General features: G+C 38.2%; 1 protein-coding gene across 3 annotated transcripts in view; it reads left to right on the plus strand.

Annotated features, from left to right (window-relative positions):
• The window catches only part of clstn2a (calsyntenin 2a), a 157,617-nt gene that overhangs the window by 116,240 nt on the left and 20,371 nt on the right, over positions 1–21,006 (plus strand). For all 3 annotated transcript variants that reach the window (XM_044219519.1, XM_044219521.1, XM_044219522.1), the window contains 4 exons: positions 2,939–3,088; positions 6,781–6,966; positions 7,879–8,136; positions 9,688–9,809. In XM_044219519.1, the coding sequence (XP_044075454.1) occupies positions 2,939–3,088; positions 6,781–6,966; positions 7,879–8,136; positions 9,688–9,809 (716 nt within the window). The remainder of the gene's footprint in view (positions 1–2,938; positions 3,089–6,780; positions 6,967–7,878; positions 8,137–9,687; positions 9,810–21,006) is intronic.

A 21,006-nucleotide genomic window follows, 5' to 3' on the forward strand; every position in this document is an offset into this window, starting at 1 on the left:
ATATTTTATTTCTGATTAAGAGCTATTTTGAGCGTATCTGCCTATATAAAATTTCAGCTTTGGGATTTGCGCAGCCTTCTCCCTGAGCTTCCACATCCACACTGTGCTGATATGAGTGCAGCATAATCCATACTGAAGGGAGCCTGGAGGGCTTTGTATGTGTATATGTGTGTTGAATTCTACCAATAGATCAGACAGACGCACGTGCGGCTTTCTCTACTGTATCTCTTTCTTTCTCCCACTCAGGGTCATATTTATTATTTTGTCTCATTGCTGTTGAGTTTTAACCTCCTGGTCTTTTCCTCACTGTATTTTACAGCAGTCTGGCTCATTGAGGCACAATAATATTGTTTGGGAGAAACTCAAGACACAACACTATTGTTTAGACATACTTTATAGAATAAAGTAATTTTGTGCGCTGAGAGAAGTGCAAGATAAAATATAGAAGTAAATGGGCTGTACTGCAGTATGTATTTCTGATTCCAGATATCAAGTATCTTAAAATAGACAGGGGATTAAGAATAAATACATTCAGAAACACTACCTGCAACAGAGTTTGGTGCCTGTGTAGACACACCTGCAATTCAGGATTCATTCTCACATAGACTCTGCATATTTACCACAAGGAGGGTAATGTGAGCAGCTCATATTCTAATAACATCAATAAATGAATACCTTGTTAGGACTATAGTGACTACTGCCGACTACTGCAATTTTCACACAGACATTTACTATAATCATACTGCAATTTTCCAGAACCTTAACTGTTACTGTTGTTCACACCAGCTGCAGATCAAATGGTCACTGTAGGAGATATTTGTAGTCTGACTCTGACCTTTATCTGACATTTCAAGCTCAGCTCTTTTCTTGTCTGTGCTCTGAACTGATTTCTTCTGTGCTCACTGCACCTCCTCTCCTCTGGTCTCCCTTCTTTTTCCCTCTTTTCTTCTCCTCTCTTCTCCGACAACAATCAGAGTGACAGCCTTTCATACAGCCAAGCCTTCAGATGCAAACAACAAAAATAACTTCAGTTGTCCTCATAGGGCCGGAGACAGACTATGATGGCAATGACTGATGCAAAATGACAAAATAAGAAAATTACATTGTTTTGAAGCCCATTGTTTATCTTGAGGAACATCTGTATTAAAGTCTCAAATATAAATAATGCATTTAATCATCAAATGGAAAAGATTTTAGTACTGTTTTCTCTCTGCTTAGATGTTCTTTGAGATGTACGGCAACGCCACTGCTGCATTGTTAATGTTTATCTCAGTTGGTAAAGCATCTTGTAGATCTTGTTGCACCAGTCTTCCTGGGCTGTAATCCCTAGGGAGTCAGTCTAGCTCTAATATTTTTTTGTGCTTGCTGGCCTCCTCAAAACATGTGGATCTACATACTTTTACAGTTTTCACAACTGCTTATAGACATTTACTATAATCACACTGCAATTTTCCAGAACTGTAAACACATTTCTGCCCAGAGCTCAGACTTTTAAAACAACATGAAACTATCCTGAAATTATCCTTTATATTAATTCATCTTCCATCAACTTTTACCACCTTAAAATATTGTAAGTACACAAATACAGCAAAGTAAGCAAGTACATACTGATTAGATAAATACAAAATATTGCACTACTATAAAAGTTGTCAATGAATCAGTTACTGTATTCTTTTGTCTTTAAAAACTTAAAAACTGTTGCAGCTTAATACTAAAATATGCTTGAATAAGGTTGTCTCTAAGGCATCCAATTTATAAAATGTCCAGTGTGTGTTGTCTACTTTTGACAAATATCCAGCCATAAGCTTGGTTGCTACAGTTAAGTAGACCTCACTCCACCTGGGGCTGCTCCCATGAAGCAGGGTTAGTGGGTTACTGTACCGTATCTTAAACTTTGGGTTCAACTGGTCTCAGACCTCAACCTGCTCTAGTGAGTTCATATTTTAAATCAAAATCTGTAAACAGCCTACAAGCTAACTAATCGGCTCTCTGGAAAAATCACCACCCCTTCGGGATCTCAATGTGGACAAAAGTTTGGCTTTCACAATGTCTTCCTGTGATCATCAGAAACCCAGCTTCTAAACACAGCAAAAATATACAACAATAAGTAAGTAATTGTTGTACAACTAATTCACTAAATCCAGGACTCTACTAGGTAGCAAATAAAGTTTTGCACAGTGTTAACACAATGTTTTGGTCACACATACAAACATCAAGCAATTACTTTCTTTGACATTTCACTGTATGCTACTTAACATGTCAAAAAAAACCCCATCTCAGAATAACACAGCCCTTAGATGAAAAGACAGTCATACAGGAGATAGAAAGGACAGAAGCCACAACCCAGAGCAGAGAGATATTGATAAAATAAAGGATATAAAAATTCTATTTAATTCAAAATACTTGATTTGTCCCTTTAGGGGCAGTTTGAGGCAAGCAAGCTTGCAAACACAAATACACGTAAACAATTCATTCACACACATAAAAACAATCTAAAAAATATAAATATAATCTGCCAATGTTAGAAAGAGTTGTAATAAGGCAGCAGTGGGCTGCACTCTAACCTCAGTACATAATGTGTCTGTAGTGGCTGTATGGCAAGGCAGCCACGGCACGTTTGTGAAATTCCACAGGACTGTAGCATCTCGTCTATCTCACACTGTTCTAACACTGTTACCCTGGTGACAGGTGAAGATAATCCATCATTACAGTTTTACATTGACTGTTTACAGAGTGGCTTAGATATTCAAATGCAATACAAGGTTACTGGACCTTGAGTTTTCAGTAAAAGACTTCAGTAAGTGCAAAGAGTTGTTTTTGTTTTCAATGTCAGTTTCAATTATTTCTCAGTGGAAAGTGTTTCTTGCTTTATTATTGTCAATAAGCATAACAGTTAATGATAGTTATTATATTTCCTCTTTGTTTTTGTTTCCTTCAGGTAACATCAGAAACACAGAGCGGCTGAGCTATGACAAACAGCAGAGCTACAAGATTATGGTGACGGCCTTCGACTGTGGTCAGAAGAGAGCAAAGGAGGATGTGGCTGTGCATATTGATGTCAAGCCTGTCTGCAAACCTGGATGGCAAGGTCAGAGATAAAGAAACAGCCACTGAAATACTTTTAAAATTCCTTAATTTACCTTGCAGTAATTGACAGAGTAATTGACACCTGAACCTGAGGATATGAAACCGCCTGCTTCAGTTTTGAAGCAGGCGGTTTCTGAACATATCCTTTCCCTCGAGGGAATTCCGTCTCATTTTAGAACGAACGCCTCTCGAGGAAATCAGAAGACCTGACAAAAACGTCCAGAGGGAAAGTTGACTTGAGTGTGGGTTTTTTTTTCTCCTTTAACATGCTAGCAGCTTGGCATTAGAGCCAGCCCTGCTTCACCTGTCAGCACTGACAGCATCTCAAGAGTCAAGCTCACACAGGAATAAAAGAGGAAGACAGAGAAAGATAAGAAGTGAGAGGGGAAACGGAGGACGAAAGATATAAAGAAAGAGGCCGAATGAACAGGCAACTCAAGGGAGGAAAGAAAAAGTTACAGTGAAGGACAGAGGTGACGGTTGTTCCTACGGTCTTGAAAAAAATCACAGATCTCGGTGGAGATAAATGACCTGACCAGGATATATCTTACTGTGCACTGTGTAGTTAGTAAAATCCCAATCTACTGCAAAGCTGTGGTTTTATTATCTGAAAGCACATGTTTCATAAACATCAGAGTAAGTAGTGCTGTTTTTAAATCCATGACAAGATCCCTGTAAGTTTTATTCATTCCCATCATATTCTTATAAAGCTAAAAGATAAACTGAGCCAAGGATGCTACAAAACAACTAAATTGTTCATTGCCAATTTCTACTTACACTGAAACCCATGTGGAGGGTCATTAAGTAATTTTTGTGCATTTTAAGCCTTTATTACAGACAGTGAAGAGATGGAAACAAACGTGAAAGAGATACAACAAAGGTTCCCGGCCAGACTCTAACTGGAGATGTTGCAGTTCATGGGTGGCGTCTTAACCTCTAAGCTACAGGGGCTCCCCATGTGGAGGGTATATAAAAACCTCTATAGAGTTAGTATATGTGATGATCTCTGAGCTGGGAATTATCTCAGCCAGTCATTAGAAATACAACTTAGTCTAACATGGTGAAGTTTCCAAATGTGGCTGTGTCACTTGAATTTTAAGAAATGCTACCCGTAGGTATTGCTACAAAACGTAAAAAAGCGATATGGTGTGGCTTGGAATTAGAAAGCAGCACTACATGATACCTTTGTTTGCGATAATGCATACTAAAATCATTTTAATTTCACCTCCTCCTCATCGATTATTTTCAAATATCTAAACATCTAGAAGTGCACTGTCATTGTCACGATGACATTCACCAAAGTTGTTGCATCCGTTGCATCCATTTTTAGAAAAAAATAGTGAGTATTTTCGGTTTAGAGAAGATCAGACTGTTAGTTTGAACACCATTTAAGGTCCAAGTACTGTATTTTCCATGGGCATGGTATAAATGTACATGATGGGTTGATGGATGTTTTTCAGTTACGCTAACGATAGAGACTAATTCACATGCTGGATATCCCGCTCCATGTTGAATGGCATCATATCATTTTGTGCTATAATAAAAGTGGAAAATTAAGTAGGAAAAATCACATGTAACCAACCCTAATGTTACAGACAAGATCCATTAGTGCAAAGAGAGCACATACTGAAAGTGATGTGAATGCCACTTGTTTATGATTTAAGGACACTCAGTGAGGGAAATGTCAGTGCACATCACAGAGGGGTGGCGTTGCAGAGGGAGAAACAGTCAGTACAGTGTTGAGAAAGTAGTCAGAAATGGCATTAGAACTTTATGTAAATGTCATCTTCATGTATAGCAGAGCTCTGAGGGGCCATTGATTTTAGCACAGTGGGCCTAAAGAAAGAAAGAATTTAAGAATATAACAGACATGTGCTATTTTTGATCCAAAATGTTTTTAGATTAGATTAGATTCAACTTTATTGTCATTACACATGTAGAAGTACAAGGCGATGAAATGTAGTTTAGGTCTAACCAGAAGTGCAATAAGCAAGTGCAGGAAATAAAGTATGTGCATGAATGCAGGATAGAGCAATATTATGAAAATATTTTACAAGTGGTACTATGGACATTATATACAAATGGCATTACTATAAACAGAAGTATACTGATGGATATATACTGATTTATAGAACATAAAACAACAAAATACTAGCTGGATCTTCCTCTTGCTCATAGGGAAAAAAATATACCATCACTTTTGAGATCCATATGGGCACACAGCGTTATCGGCTCGGTGCATCTGAATCACAAAGAAACACTTTTTATCATACCTTGCTAACATCCTCATCAATGTTGCCTGATTCTTTGCGATTTGGCTCAATAAAGAGGCCGTACTGCATAATCCTGTTGTAAAACCATTAACCCGTAGTAGCGTAAATCCATGAATAAAACATAATGCAATGACGCATTCAAACATCAAATCTTTTGTACACGTAACCCTTTTTTATCGTCTGCATGTAAAGGTCAGCCTTGTAACTGTGGCTCTTTTTTGAAGAAGGCCCCCTGACATAAATAGAGGCAAAATATATCTTGCTCCACCTCACCTCTCAATCCTCCTCGCCTACCTACCTCACAGTCCGTTTCCCTCTCTGTGACTGTTGTGACTCAGGAGACTTGATATCATATTCTGTAGGCTTTGAAGAGCTGCCAGGTGTCCAGCTACACACACACACACACACACACACACACACACACACACACACATTCCTGTACACAATCATGCTTGTGAATCTCTTTATCCACCTCAATTCAGGGATTCTTGTACATTGAGGATAGATATAACACCTAGGTAATGAAAATATAACACCCAGCAACAGGAGTGACAGTTACGAGGATGGCAGCACCCCTCTCTACCAGCCCTGCCATGTTACTGGGCCATTTCATCTCCTTTTGACTTGACACAGGGCAAGATTTCACTGAGAAAATTCCAAACACAAAGTTGTCAGCATGTGTGGTCATTCTTTCAAGAGCCACATGCTCATTAGGAAATCACCTACAGTAGAACGTAAAGTTTTATCTCCTGCATTTTTGTGGACTGGTCTAAGAATGCTGTAAATGTAGAATAAAAGACAGCAAGATCAGATCAAGATCAAGAGATACGTGGGTCCTACAGTAAACCAGGTTTAAATAAATGAACACTGGAAAAATAGATATGTTTATCACTTGAAGTTGAGTGTGGTGTACTATTGGGCAGGAGAAAAAGAAACAGACAAGCAAGAGACAGGTCAAACAGAACTATCTTATGATGGGTAGAAATTGTCAATTTTGTTGTCACACCACAGTGAAACTACAACCAACACGGTACTGATGCTTAGATATTCCAGTCTCCCATGGAGTACTACACTGAGTTATTGTCAATTTAAGTGAAATGTTCAAGAGGACTAACAGGAATATGAGATCTTAGAGCACCTATGTAATTTTTGAGAGGTGAGACTGATATGGGCCTCTTATCAGGTGTCATTTCACACACATTTCACACAAGTAACAATGACAATGTATAATTTATTTCTTATGCAATGTGAAAAATAATTTCTTTCAAATAACTACAAAAATCAATTGACTAAAACAATTATAATAATTCACCATTGTTTACTATGTGACACCAGGTTACCTGTAATTGCAACAGATGACACCACTGACATGAATTACTTACTCTATACAAACTACTAAACAAAATTTGATACCTTAAAGGTTGGAACAAGCGGGTGGACTATGAGCCAGGGACTGGAAGCAAGCAGCTGTTTCCCAAGATGCACTTGGAAACATGTGGAGGTCCCCTGTCTGGCGTAAAGGCAATGGTAGAGCTGCAGACCAATCACATCGGGAAGGGCTGCGACCGCGAAACCTACTCTGAGAAGTCTCTGCAAAAACTCTGCGGTAAGTAGAGAGAAAGTCAAAGAGAGAAATAAGTAGTTTAAGTAGAAGAAATGATGGAATGAAATGCCTTGTTGGAATAGTGAGGCGTTATTTAAGAGTAGAGGACTGTGAGAGAGCAAAGGGTAGTAGTAATAATGAGAGACAAGGAAAGATTAATTCAAAAAAGAAATTACCTCTTGACATCTTAGCCTCTGCAGTCTATTAATATGCCAATTTCTGTGCCATTATTATCCTGGAGACTATTTTGAAATTAGTTTTTTATTTTAAATTAAATTTCCAAACGGTATGTGTTCATTATTACTTCATGGACATGGATTTGCACTGTAATATACAGTATACAGTACATGTAAAACAGACAAAGAGACTATTCCTGTTGAGAATTTAGAGTTAATTTTTTTTTTTTGAGTAAAATAAAAATCCATTTGAAATGTGGGGTCAGATCACATTTACAATCACATTTACAGATGTAAATTGTTAATTATACTGTGTCTTGTAAATCAATGATTTGCTCTCAAAACTTGTTAAAATTGCCATATTATTATATGCTTCACTGCATCTACAGTATAGGGCCCACACAAATCTTATTTTGAATTGAGTAAATGGTACATGTTGGCAATGGAAATATAATACAAGTTTCATGTAAGTAGACTCATAGTGGCTATGTGAGATGAGCCACAACAAATGGCCAGTAATATCACATTACAACAAATATATTAACCATTTCTAAACATTCACTGATTAAGAGTTATAGTTGTTTAATTCTGACATGCACAAACAACATAGGTCATGAACTGATGTACGCTGACTTCTCGTACTCAGAGAAAAAAAAGTACTGGAGGAACAGTTTCTCTCCAGGCTGGTTCTCTGTGCAGCCGTCCTGACAGTGTCGTATCTTCTGATTGGCACATCCAGGTGCAGCATCAGGCAGCACCGATCTCCTTCCTGCCCCCAGCCCTTCCACAAACTGGACGGCATCTCTGCTATCTGACAGTGGTCGAGACAGCGACCTCATCTACAGATTCGACGGGCGTCAGGCTGCTAATGTTCCAGACCACGTGGTGCCCCAAAACCTGACAGACCAGTTCACCATAGCAACATGGATGAAACACGGGCCCAGTCCAGGAGTCAGAGCTGAGAAGGAAACCTTACTGTGTAACTCTGACAAGACCGGTGAGGAAACCATTTCATAAATGCTCACTCTTAAGAAGTAAATTTCCAATGTCTAACATGTGAGAGAGTGAAAATGTTATCAAACTTGACCAAAAAGTTGTCATCGAGTTTACATTTGACCTTTTAATTTTCCTACGTTTTAGCAACATTTCTGCTCCTACTTAAGGAATACTGAAAACTACTTGATTCTTACAGCCCTTTTACTGAAACATTATACACTTTGATTTCCTGGTGTCCTCATCATTAGAAACATACTATGAACATAACATGAAAAACATGTCAAAGATTATTAAGCCAAGACTGAAGCCCAAAATGGCAAATGCTCCTCGAAACTAGATACTTTTTCCCCACTACATGTCTGAACTGAGCTGCCTGAACTGTGTAATTAAGCAAGCCATCTGCACATTGCAAGCTCTCACAATGGTCTCACAGATGGCTTATTAGCTTAGGAAATGTGTAGTCTGATCTTGTAATGCAAAACTGCAGAATAGTTTGTGTTAGAGCATCAGAATCTTATAAACCCTTTTTTCATTTGCAACTTTTTGCTTAAGGATGTGAATGGTACCAGAAGGCTCAGTGTGAGGGCCAGATCAGCAATACTGTTGGAAAAGTGGCTATGTATTGTATCCCAGCATTCACATGTCCCAGCACATTTATGGTGGGTGATACTGTACGGTCAAAAATGACATGATAGTTATCACATTGTTATCTCGATAGCAACATTGTTCCTAATCACATGTTCAAAACTCACATTTATCCCACTAAGTCAAATGTTATTTTAGTATTTTACCTGAAAAACATTCTATATTTTATCTATATCCATATTCTATATTAAAAAAAAATCATATTTAAGAGATTTTGGTACAATTCAACATGTTGTCATTCATTTAGACATGAGAATGATGAACCCTGATATCCTGAGATGAGAATTTTGACTCAATACAACGATAATACAAGTAATAATATTGATAGTAAAAGAGCAAAAATGGGATTGCTTTTTTCACATTTTGATTGCTTGGAAGTTGCTAAATGCACTCTCTATAACCATTGTCATAATAAATCAAATAATCTTAAGTTTTCAAAATATGGATTTGTCATGTTTTGATTTGCACTTACATAAGTATGAAATGACAACCATCTCTGTTTCCATTTTAGCCATTTTAACACCAAAAAAACACCAATGCAAAATTGTCTTTTGAGTTGTGTGGAAGAGAATATGTTGCACACCTCATCCCACCTCAAGCTTCTTTAGTGTGTTATAAAGGCAGAGCAAGTGGGACTCCCCTTTCATTGCATCTTATAGACACCAGTCGACAATCAAAAAGTGGACACTGGACCCTTTCTGTCATGCTGACAGCTGTGTTTTGATGTGGAGAACCCATTTGCTGAAAAGAGTTTCAAATTTCCTCCATAAGAAAACTTAAGGAGCAGGTGCATCAGTTTATTGTCCTCGAAGTAGGGCATAATCTTGTTGATTGATGGCCTGCATAATGTAGAATTGTGTTTAATTGTGTATGTGTTTGTGTGACGATGCATGTCTTCCTGTTTCAGAAATGAACCGCCACCATTATTCTCTGTATGTTCACAACTGCCGCCTGGTGTTCCTGCTCAGAAGAGATTTCACTCAGGTCGACACTTTCAGACCTGCCGAGTTCCACTGGAAACTGGAGCAGGTGAGGAGTGTGTGTGTGTGCGCGCACATATACATGTGTGTACATGTGTGTGTGAGCTTGTCTGTGTCCTATTTGAGTGCAAGTATAGATTCAGGGTGATCTTCTAAAGCAGGTGAAAGGCTATCATTATTTGTGTAGTGAAGGGAGAGGCTCTCTTCTAATTACCGGGGGCTCTCCATCACTTCTTCTGCTCACTGCAGGAGATAAGTTATCCTGCACACACACACATAGACCCAAAGTGGAAAGTCTGTTTAGTTATGGGTAATAGCTCACCTAGCAGCAGTATCTCTATTATCTGTCATGCTTCTGGAGAGTTGTTGAACTAATTTGCAGTGAAGCTTACTGTTTCAGTCCTGCAGAAAGTCTTTGAAAGGAAATCGTTACACCATGTGAAGTTGCTTCAGCTAGAAAGATGCATATAATAAGATTATTTTTCTCTTTGAATGTTGCACAGTGCTTTTCCTACTGGAATTATCCTGCAGATGTACATAATAGAACTGTAAATAATCCTTTAATTCCATTATGCACAGCAGGCAGGTATTTTGTCTACATATAATGATAAGAAGTTAAAGTTTTAGTCCACCAAGTGACATCTGTGTTTACCCCCTCCCTTAAAGACATTACAATGCAGGGTCAGACCAGTGACTGTGGTGCTGGACGGATTAAAGGTCTTGGTCAAGGACACCTCTGTAAGGTGGACGCATTAATAAGAATCATCCGGCTGAAGGTGTCTAGTCACTCTAGCTCAGCAGGCAGTCACTGAGCAGAGTAAATGATTTTTATGATAAGCCAATGAACTCTCTTGCATGGGAATCTCTACTTTCCACAGACTCTCTCCAGCTCACTAATAAAGGATAGTAGATGTAAATCTTAATCTAATTGTTTACCCATGGGACATGGCATACTGTACCTCATACTGAAATTATTAGAAAATGCTTCAGAATTACAGCAAGTTCTTATGAGTTTTTGCTCACTAAGCAGATTATAAGAGATTTGTATTTGGGTATTTCCGTGTGAGTGCGCTCATGACCGGTAGAAAATTACACACAAGGCTTACGTTTCTTGTGTTATGCAATCATTCGTTGTGTGCATGCAAACATCCCACTGTGTTTTCTTGGCATTATCTCTGCTGGTGCTGGTGTGTACCTTCCAACCAGGTGGTTGTTTGTTCTAGGTCAAAGGTAGATTGAAAAGTTTTTCTCAGTCCAGTTTTCTTTTCATCTGAGGCCCACGGAGGTGGATGTGACAAAGAGAAGGGCAGCCAAGTAGCAGACTGCTGAGTTTTCTTAGCAAACAACCTCAAGACTCAGTTCTATTTCAGTCTCACTTCTTCTCATTCTCTCTGTCTCATTATATTTCCCTTATTCTCTCTCTCTCTCTCTCTCATTCTCTCCCACACACAAATACAGTACATAGATAGCGGGGATCCAATTTGCTCCTCTAGTTGGATCTTGAGAAGGAGCACGGAGGAAGCATACAGTGCAGTCAAACAGAATACGTGATGAGTTACCAGTACAAGTCACACAGAGACTCATTAAATATAAATGGAAACTGGTCTGAAATACTGGAGGTTAATAAGATAAATGACATCATAGGAGCACAAATGGACAAAGTGAAGGTAAAAATACTCATAATATTCTCATAAACTGCTATTTTATTGATCTGTGATGTACAGTGCAGTTTGGTGTACCTGCCTTGGCTGGTATGTGTGCTTGTGGTAGTGAATTCCTGAAATGTTTTTAAATAATTCTTTGACAAATGTCCATGACCATGCACTTAACCATCGGTTTACATGCAGGTAAAAAGAGCAGTGCATTATTGAAACTGGTTTGAATTTCTATAGTTAAAAAAAAATGTGTCTTGCAGCTTGATTGCATTATTGACTAATGGCTTCTGCCAAAGGAGAAACTGTTGTCTCTTAACTTGTTGTTTTTTTTTTTTTTACAATTGATTTAGGTCTGTGTTATTGTTGAATCTCGGTGCAAAATGGTGAGTCTAGAAAGAAGCCACTGCTCTTTGAATCTGAAGAACTGACAACAAAACCTAATGTGTGCCCTGAAGCAGCACAAAGTTTTAGAGAACTGAGCACAGTGTCTTTGAAAATAGCTGCAGCCTTCTACAAATACAATATTCTATTTGTTTTTTTTTTTGCAGATGCCAGAAGATTTAGTGGATTTTATAACTTGAGTGAAAATGCAGGCACATGAATTATTTGAAATAATTTTTTTATCATAAATCGAGGACCGTCAATGCACCAACAATATGGTTATGGTTTCTCAATTGTAATTCATAAAATCCATTGTCAACTTGAAATATTGATCAAATATTTGTCAGTAAATAGGTGTTTTCTCCGCAGACATGTTGACATGTCATAGCAGAAAAGGCACAGGTGTAATTAATAACATTAAGTAGGACTGTATTCCATTTAGATGACCCAGTTCCACTTCCTGGTATTGTGCATGTTGGCTCACTGCAAAGGTTCAGGGACAATTGATGGAACAGAGCCATCGTTAATGTTATTAGTTACACCTGTGCTTTTCCTGCTATGACAAGTCAAAGGCTGTGAAATAACTCCCTTGTTCACTCATTCACTACTCCCAACTGTATATGATAGGCACTCAATAGTTTACTCTATAGTGAGCATCACTGAGAGGTGTAGTGTTGCATTACTGTAATTTTCATCATCTATAGTGGGCATTGCATTGTAGTGTCATGGACTACTTTTTTTGTTCCATTGTGGGAATTTTTGATGAAACTGTATAGTGGATGCATTTCACACTAAATATTCCAACACTCAAATGAAAAGGAGGACAGAAAATTTGTTGTATTATACTATATAGTAGTCAGGGAGGGATTTCGCACACATCCAAAATGTCAGCTGTGAAAAAGGTCTGTTAAATTCTGATTACATGTGTGCATCTTGGCTTATGTTTTTACCCTGCTTTTAATTTTATTGAATTTTATCTCTTCATAAAAATTAAGAGAATTACAAAACAGTAGTTTTAACTACCTCATTGTAATAATAAATAGTATAGATCCATACGGTATAAATTCATATAATTTTGATTTAAAAACATATTGTAGACTCAAGCTAAACATCTTTGCAGATACACAGTGCCAGATCATAATGCAATGTAATGTTATATGTCATTTGTTTTTGAAGTCTCTCTTATAAAAGCGATCTTGATCTCTGTGACTTCCTGAATAAAAAAAACTTAACTAACCAACTAAATTGCAAAGCCTAGAAAATAAAAGTGAGTGTGTTGTATCTATCTATATAACCTCTGTGACATACTGTATCTTATTTCCACACATTTCTTACTTCCTCATCACTTTTTGTGATTCGTTTACTTTGTTATACATTGTATTACTTATTATTTGAATTACATATGAATGCTTTCTTGTTCAGTGTATCTGGTAATAATTAATTTAAGCATAGGAGCTGCTACAGTGTCTAGTGGTGAATAATGAGGACAGAGAGTAGTGGAGACTGTTGAAAAAGGAGTGTGGTGGATTGAGGGAAGAAGGAGAAGAGGTGACTATGGGGTGTCAGCTGCTTCTTACGTCCTTGTTCCTCCAGCACTTAGAAAGGACACTCAATGGCTTCCGCGGCAACTCCATTTAGTTCTATTGATTTTGCAATTCTCACTCCCAAGAGAGGAGGGGCAGAGTGGGTTGAAAGGAAGCTGGCAAAGAGAGAGTGAGAGAGAGAGAGAGAGGCTTCTATTTTCCATGTCGATCGATCACACTGAAGGAATGTCACATCTGACAGAAACCTTTACACACGCATCTACAAGCAACAATCTAACTTATTTGTGGGTGTATATATGACCACAACCATGCGCGCACGCACACACACACACACACACACACACACACACACACAGAGAATGTCTATTTTCCTTCCTCTTTTTCAGCCTTGGTAGTGGACTACAGAATGGATCACTCCTCTCTACGCACATTATTCACTCTCTCTGAGTCTAGAGATCAGTTCAGTCCAGCTGTTCAAAAGATACTCACGGTCAAAAAGTCCTATACAAATCAAGATTCACTCTTCTAATGTCCTGTGAGCCAAAGATGGTAGGAAATGCATCAAACATGCAATCAAAGACACACAAAGCAAAGGGGAGAAGAAAAAGAAGAAAAATTACAAAGTCACAAGACAAAAGAAAGTGGATAAAGAAGAAGTCATTTTTCCAGGCCTGGTCCTTTTTATACTGTACCTACATTTCAAATTTGAACAGCTTTCCAAGTTTGCCCAGCTTAGCAAGATAAAGAACAAGTGTGTGTGTGTGATGTGGCATTGATCAAAATCCTTACAAATGAGGTGTTATTTACTGATAGCAGGGTTCTTACAGAGTAGGAAAAATCTATGTTAGCAGAAGGGTGAGAGTTGAGACAAATACATAATATTTTTCTCAGCTGAGGCCTGAGATTTGAAAAAGATAAGTCAAGGGCCAAAGATTTATTTGTGTTGGCAGCTGTTTCATATCAATCTAAGATAGCTGTACAATTGACGTGGCGGCAGACCACATGTTGAGAATCACAGATAAACTTTCCAATTTCACCAATTACACTGCTCGAAAGTGCTGCAAACCCCCTGCTATTTATCAGTTATGTCTGAGTTCGATTATAGGGACTGAATGTTGGGGGTAGTACAAAATCGCCCTCATTGCTTGTCTATACTGCATCTTCAATTATCTGCCTTATCTGCCTTCTATTACCATGCTTGTTGTGCCATGGCTTGTTCTCTTTCCTGTGTTGATTAGAGGCCTCCCTTTGTTTCTGAAGAGTTTAATTGGATGGTGGTGGTGTGAGAGTGTATTGCCTCTGTACTGCCTGTTTGCTGTAGATACCAGGAGAGATTGAAGTGCCTATTCAGAGAGTGATTTAGTTCCATCTCAAACACGAGAGACTGACTCATAAATGCTGCAGTTCAGTTTAAAGTTATTTGCACGATCATACATCAATGCTTAGAATGTTTAGAATGCAATTAGCAATGCATAACCAAGCACAGTAGACTATGTTTATAAAGGTTAAAGCAAACAGTATCAGGAATGAGAGTGCAAGAGGGATATGTTTGTTTACCACACAGGTGAAAAAAGTGTGAAGTGATCTTGTAATAGTCAGGTGGGCATTTTCAATAAATATCCTTGATGTGACATGCTGTATGAAAGACTCCAAATCCATAATTTCTTCAGCATCATGTGTTCTCTGGCCTTGCTGTGTTTATTCACTTTTCTGTATTAATATTATTTGCTATGAATCACTCTAATTTTGCAAGTCATCTTATTACAAGCACTCAGTACGCAGCATACTTTAGTATAAAAGAGCACAAGCTGGCAATGATGAAACACACATTTTTCGCTTCTCTGTATGAGCAAAACAGAAAAAGACAGAGCAACAGAGAAGATATGGAGCATTGCCTCCAGCACATACATTTTCAGTGTGTGGGTTATTTTATTTCTGGCTTCTATTTTTCAAATAATTCATTAAACTCATTTGAGAGCTCAGCTGTACTTTGTCTCCTTTAGGCACTTCCTGTGTTACTCATACAGTATGTCGAGCTGCTGCATCTCAATAAATGTACAGTATATGTCTTTGCAGTGTGTGTGTGTGTGTGCTGAGAGTAGAGTGTGAGGGATAGCAGTAGTGACTGCATGTGTTTGTGCATGTTTGTGTGCGTGTGTAGAGGCGGGGTACTTAATGCTACTTATAGACCACTCAGCAGACATGCTGAGTGCACTAGAAGCACTACATAAGCATTCACTCAGCACACTAATGTATTGACAACTTGTTTCTTCCATCTCTCTGTTTTCTATTTTCTCACACTCCATCTGGAACTCTCTATCCCTCTATTCTCCTCCTCTAACTCCTGCCTTTTCCTAAAGGTACAACTTAAATAATTCACTGATATTATATTGCTGCATTAACCAAGTAAGAGACAGAGAGACAGACAAAGAGTATTTCAGCAAACTCCTGCAGCAAAACATAATTTCAAAACAGACCTTTGACATGAAGTGGCAGACATGTTTTGCATTCTTGTTTAATCTTATGCCTCACATCTTTCCTTGTTTAGCTTCTTCAGTTCACTGACATGAATCAGATCTCGGATCTCGGATAGCTTCCCTTTATCAACATAACTCTGGTAAAACTTCTGAAAGTAGACCTTGATGCAATCTTTAGATAACTATATTTTTCTTTTCAACTAGTTTGAAACTCTGTAATCTTTTATTTTTTCATTGGGACATTATTTCTTACAGTTGTGAGTGTTACATGGTCTGCATGACAGTGTACTGCATCTTACGTTTAGGTCTGTGCCTTTCAGAAAGAAGTTGCTTTTGTATGGCAAGATGTGTTTTATGCACATGATGTTGAGCATGTTAACAAAGCTATTTTACTTTCTTTCTTTCTTTTACTGTTTTTTATATTATTTTTGTCTTTCTTTCACTATACTTGTCAGTCCCTGCCACCACACTGACACACAATAGACTGGCAACAATAAAGCAGTGCCACAACAGTGGCAGAAGAGAGGAGAGCGGAGGAGAGGCGAGGAATGTAAATAGGAACAAAGGAGATGAAAAGGGAAAGAGAAGAGATGTGCAAGTTAGGAAGGAGTGATGAGGTGAAGGTGGGGGTAGCAGGAGATCCTTCTAAAACTGAAGAAAGTAGTTGTGGCACTGAACAGGACAGATGAGAAGAGGAGGAAAGAAGGGTAGTGGTGCCTAAAGGCAAAGCTTCAGATTTCCAGAATTTTCTTGTGAATGCTAAATTCACAGAAAGTAAGCAATCAATATGTTTGAAAAGGACAACAGCAAAAGAATATTGTCAGCATACAATGCAAATTTATGCATGAATCATTACCAATCATTATACCAGTAATTATACCCTTCACATCAGCAAAAAGCCTAATATTCTTGGCCCGTGGTTCTAAAAGCAAAGATCGGTGGTCTTAATGAGCAACGTTCATCACATAAAACAGATCAGAACACTATTTTATATGGTTTGTATACATATAAAGAAGTCTCCCATCCCAAACCTCTCCAATACATCACAAAAACTTGACCCTATTAAAGGGCTTCTAAGCAGCCAGCAGAATGTCCTCATTTGTCAACAGATTTGAAACGTCCTATTGCTATCTGTGAATACGGGGTTATGTTTGGTTTTCTCCCTTGCAAGATGCACAATAAGCCAATCTGGTTTATTACCTTAATCCTAAAACCTGGCACAAAAAAGATTTGGGACTGTGCTCTCCTTTTTAGTAGTAGGTCTAACACAGAGCAGGCAGCGTCAAATTGTTTTGCCAGAGATCCTTTGGGTGACAACCTAAATTCACCCTCCAGACTGTATAGTATTTTCTAGGTCCAATTGGCTCTTAAGATCTTCAATCTTTCTTGCCGATGTATAAGATGTAATAGCCTCTCGTAAATATGCTGTGGCAGATTTCCACAAGATAGACAGGTTTATCTGTGGTGTTTTATTCTCAGCAATAAAACACTGCTATTTCATGGTTATATACTCAACAAAGGGAATCTGGCTCAGTAAGGTAGGGTTTAGTCACCAGCATATGCAAGCTGAATCTTTATAAGAACGGAAGATGGTTACAGTAATAGAGGAATAATCAAAAAGTTTGTCTCTACACTCTTTGATCATGTCCAACACAGTTCTTAAAACAAGAAAGTAATCAATTTTAGAGAATACCTGAAGGAGGAGATTGTATGTTCTTCTACCCTTTGGATATAGCATGTCAATATTAGGTTTAGAAACACAAAGTTACCTCACAGAAGTATGTAGGAAGAGAGCAATGTAGCAAGGTCTGGGGGAAAATTCAGGGAAATGTATGTTTTATATATAATGATGGAGTGTAAATACTTTGGAGAATGGCCTGTTCCCCATAAAGGACGTCAGACAGAAGTACATCGCAGTCCTCTTCATCTGTTGTTGTTTTTATCCAAGATAAAAAAGGAAGAAATTGTGTAAATACCAACATGGTGTCACACAAAAAATGTGTACTAAAAAGATTAGGCCTTTTTCACAGCAGATATTTTGAGATATATGTCAAAGCAGGAAAAAGCACAAATTAATGATGGCTGAATTCCATTTGGCTGTTTCAGTCCTGGTATTGATTTACCAACACTTTTGCTTTTCCTACTGTTCTATGACAAGTCAAAATGTCTGCTGTGAAAAGGCCTAAAAGGTGCAACAAAACTAATCAGTGAGGGAGAGGTCAATCAAGCACCTCTACGTCCTGAGAGGAGGTCTAATGTTTGATGACATAGTTAATATACCCCTCACACAGTCATCACTTGTAAAACACATCTGTGCAAGTCATAGTGTATATGAATTCAAGATGTAATACATTAAAAGTGTGTTCTGTGAACCCTTACAATCTTAAAATGACCTTGCTTGGTCTCAAGATCCAACATATTTAGGAACCAGGATTTTAAAAAAACTTGACTGCTCACCTTCCCTCTGTACAATATGTGTCCCAGTATCTTCTGTTTTTGCTGTCCTCAGCTTGTTCAATTGAAGTTTTGACAAATTTCAGTGATCCTGCTCCCCCCCAGGGAGGACTTGTGTTATTCACCTACTGAAAGAAGGCATTTGATTTCAGTAATCCTTTAGGCATTGTCCCAAAATTTCCTGTTCATTCTGTCAAGAGTAGTTTGTAACTGAACTTCTGCTCCATTAGTGCTCAAATCTTCACCGTACTGTAGCATTCTGAGCGATAAAAGGAAGTAAGATAAAAGTTTTAATTGGAGGAAATGTTGTTGGCATTTTCTACACTTCTCTCCAAGCAGGCCATGTTTACCTTTTTGGCTTCCAAAATATGTTTTCCTTAGAGTTTTTCATGATGATTACTGTCTCCCTCAGTTATTCAACTAAAGTGGTTTAATGCATCAAAAAGGTAGAAATCAACGTTGGAAGTGGAAGAGCAAAAATTATCACTATCCTTTCACTGTAATTGCATCATGTGACCCCCATGGAAAGTACTTATTAAAATATTCAGTTTTTAGTTTTGGCAAACAGCAATTTTATTTGAATGAAATCCACAATGGAGAAAAAAACATGAATTTTAAAATGCACCTACATTAGCAGGGACATGGCCTCAGTGTCTCTCTGCCTCTGCCACTGTTTCTCATTGTGGGACTCCTCTGGTGATTCTGTTCATCCTAAGCAGGCCTGCAACCTGCTTGGGAACCAGCTCATTACAGGGTTTCAGCATTCATTGTCTTGTTTATACTGCAGAGGAGAAATACTTTCAAGCTTCCACTGACTAAAGTGCCTTCAGACAAGCTATGTGTATACAAACATGCCTCAGCAGCTGTAAGAGTACAGCTGATGGTATCTACTAATGGTGTGTGTGTGTGTGTGTGCGCGCATTTGTAAAGAGTGGGAGTATGATTTCTTAAGACAGTCAGCAACATAAACAAATTGAGTGCTGGATTGGATTCAGGGCTTTAACCTTTCTTAATTACAGTGTGTGCACATAAATGTTTACACTACAAGCCACTCAGTGAAGTTGATCTGTAACAAGATGACACTGTTTTATTATTTACACGTTATTGCATATTAAATAAATATATTCATTGCCTGGCTCTCAGTGCCTGTCAGCTTGACTTTGAGTGATCCCTTTGTACTTTAATATTCATGCAAAACAGTCTGATTACAGGAGTACTGAAAACTCCAGGACATATGCAGTCAGTGTGCATGTATTTCTAAACAAGAATACAGACACAGAGGACATTATTTGTTCATGCCCTCCATTTCTGCCATTCAGTCCAGCGTCAGTCATCAGTTACTCAAAGACACAGACAGAGAGGAAAAAATGGGAGAGCACAAGATAAGAGATGAAGGGAGAAACAATCCGTCTCCCTGTGTGTGAGAGATAATGTAACTCAGTTTTTCAAAACAAGACGGTGTAGTCCTTCATTCGTCCAGGAGTGTTCCATTGTAGAAAAGGTGTCAGTCGTAGTCATCTGGACAATGTTTTCAAAGTTTTCAAATGCCCAACGTTTACCACAGTGTTTTAACCCCTTAGTCAAGCCAATCATATGCTAATCAGGTACTTAACAGTGATGAGGGAGGTACAGCTAGAAAACAATAGGCCTGATTACTGGGCCATCATGGAAACAAAGAAGGTCAGTTTCAGGTGAAACTAGGCAGGGTAAACAGCACTCAGAAAGATTCCTCCCTGAGGGCAGGGCTTAAGCAACACAGAGTAGCTTAAATTTCTGAGTTCTCGAACCATTTTCACAATTGAGAATTACTTCCGGATGGGAGCCGAAACGTCTTGAATTTGAAAACATTGTCCAGATGACTACGACTGAAACCTTTTCTACAATGTAACTCAGTTTGTTGTCATATTTCCACACTACCTGAACTCCATGAAAACGTTTCTTGTAGTTTTTCTGGAAGTGGAGCTTATAGTTTGTTTGTTTGTTTGTTTTTTTGTTGTTGCCATTTCCCAAAGGTTTTTTTTAGCCATGCTAGCTGCGTGGCTCTATGGATAGTCTTGTCTGTCCATTGGTCGGTTCAACGCTTTGGTCCAGACTGAAATATGTCAATAACTATTGGATGCATTGCTGTGAACTTTGGTACAGACATTCATGGTCCCAAGAGGCTGAATTCTAATGACTTTGATGATCCCCTGATTTTTGGTTAAGATTGAAATGTCTCAACAACTATGGAGTTCCATGAAATTTAGTACATACCTTCATGTTCACTTCAGGATAAATTGTAATAACTTTGGCAATCCACTGACTTTTCATCAAGCGCCACCATCAGGTCAAAATTTTAAATGGTTATTTATGACCAAATACCTGCAATACTAATGGCATTCAGTGCTAATCAGCAAATGTTGGCATGCTAACACACTAAACTAAGATTGTGAGCATGATAAACATTATAGCCTACCTGCTAAACATCAGCATGTTTGCATTTTCATTGTGAGCATGTTAGCATGCTAGTGTTAGCAGTTATCTCTAGATACAGGCTCACAGAGCTGCTAGCATGGATGTAATCTCTTGTATCACACATGATGGAATAAATTTTTATCTAATTTTTATGTCTGGCAACATAATTGTAAGCCAAAAAGATTGCAGGAAAAACGTCACGCTTAACCAAGAGAGCTGTAATTAATGTCAAAGTCCAGCAAGTTCAAAAAGATCAGATGCCTCTTGTAATTCTACTTTTT

This window comes from Siniperca chuatsi, linkage group LG13 (genome assembly GCF_020085105.1).
Source record: "Siniperca chuatsi isolate FFG_IHB_CAS linkage group LG13, ASM2008510v1, whole genome shotgun sequence".
NCBI lineage: Eukaryota > Metazoa > Chordata > Actinopteri > Centrarchiformes > Sinipercidae > Siniperca > Siniperca chuatsi.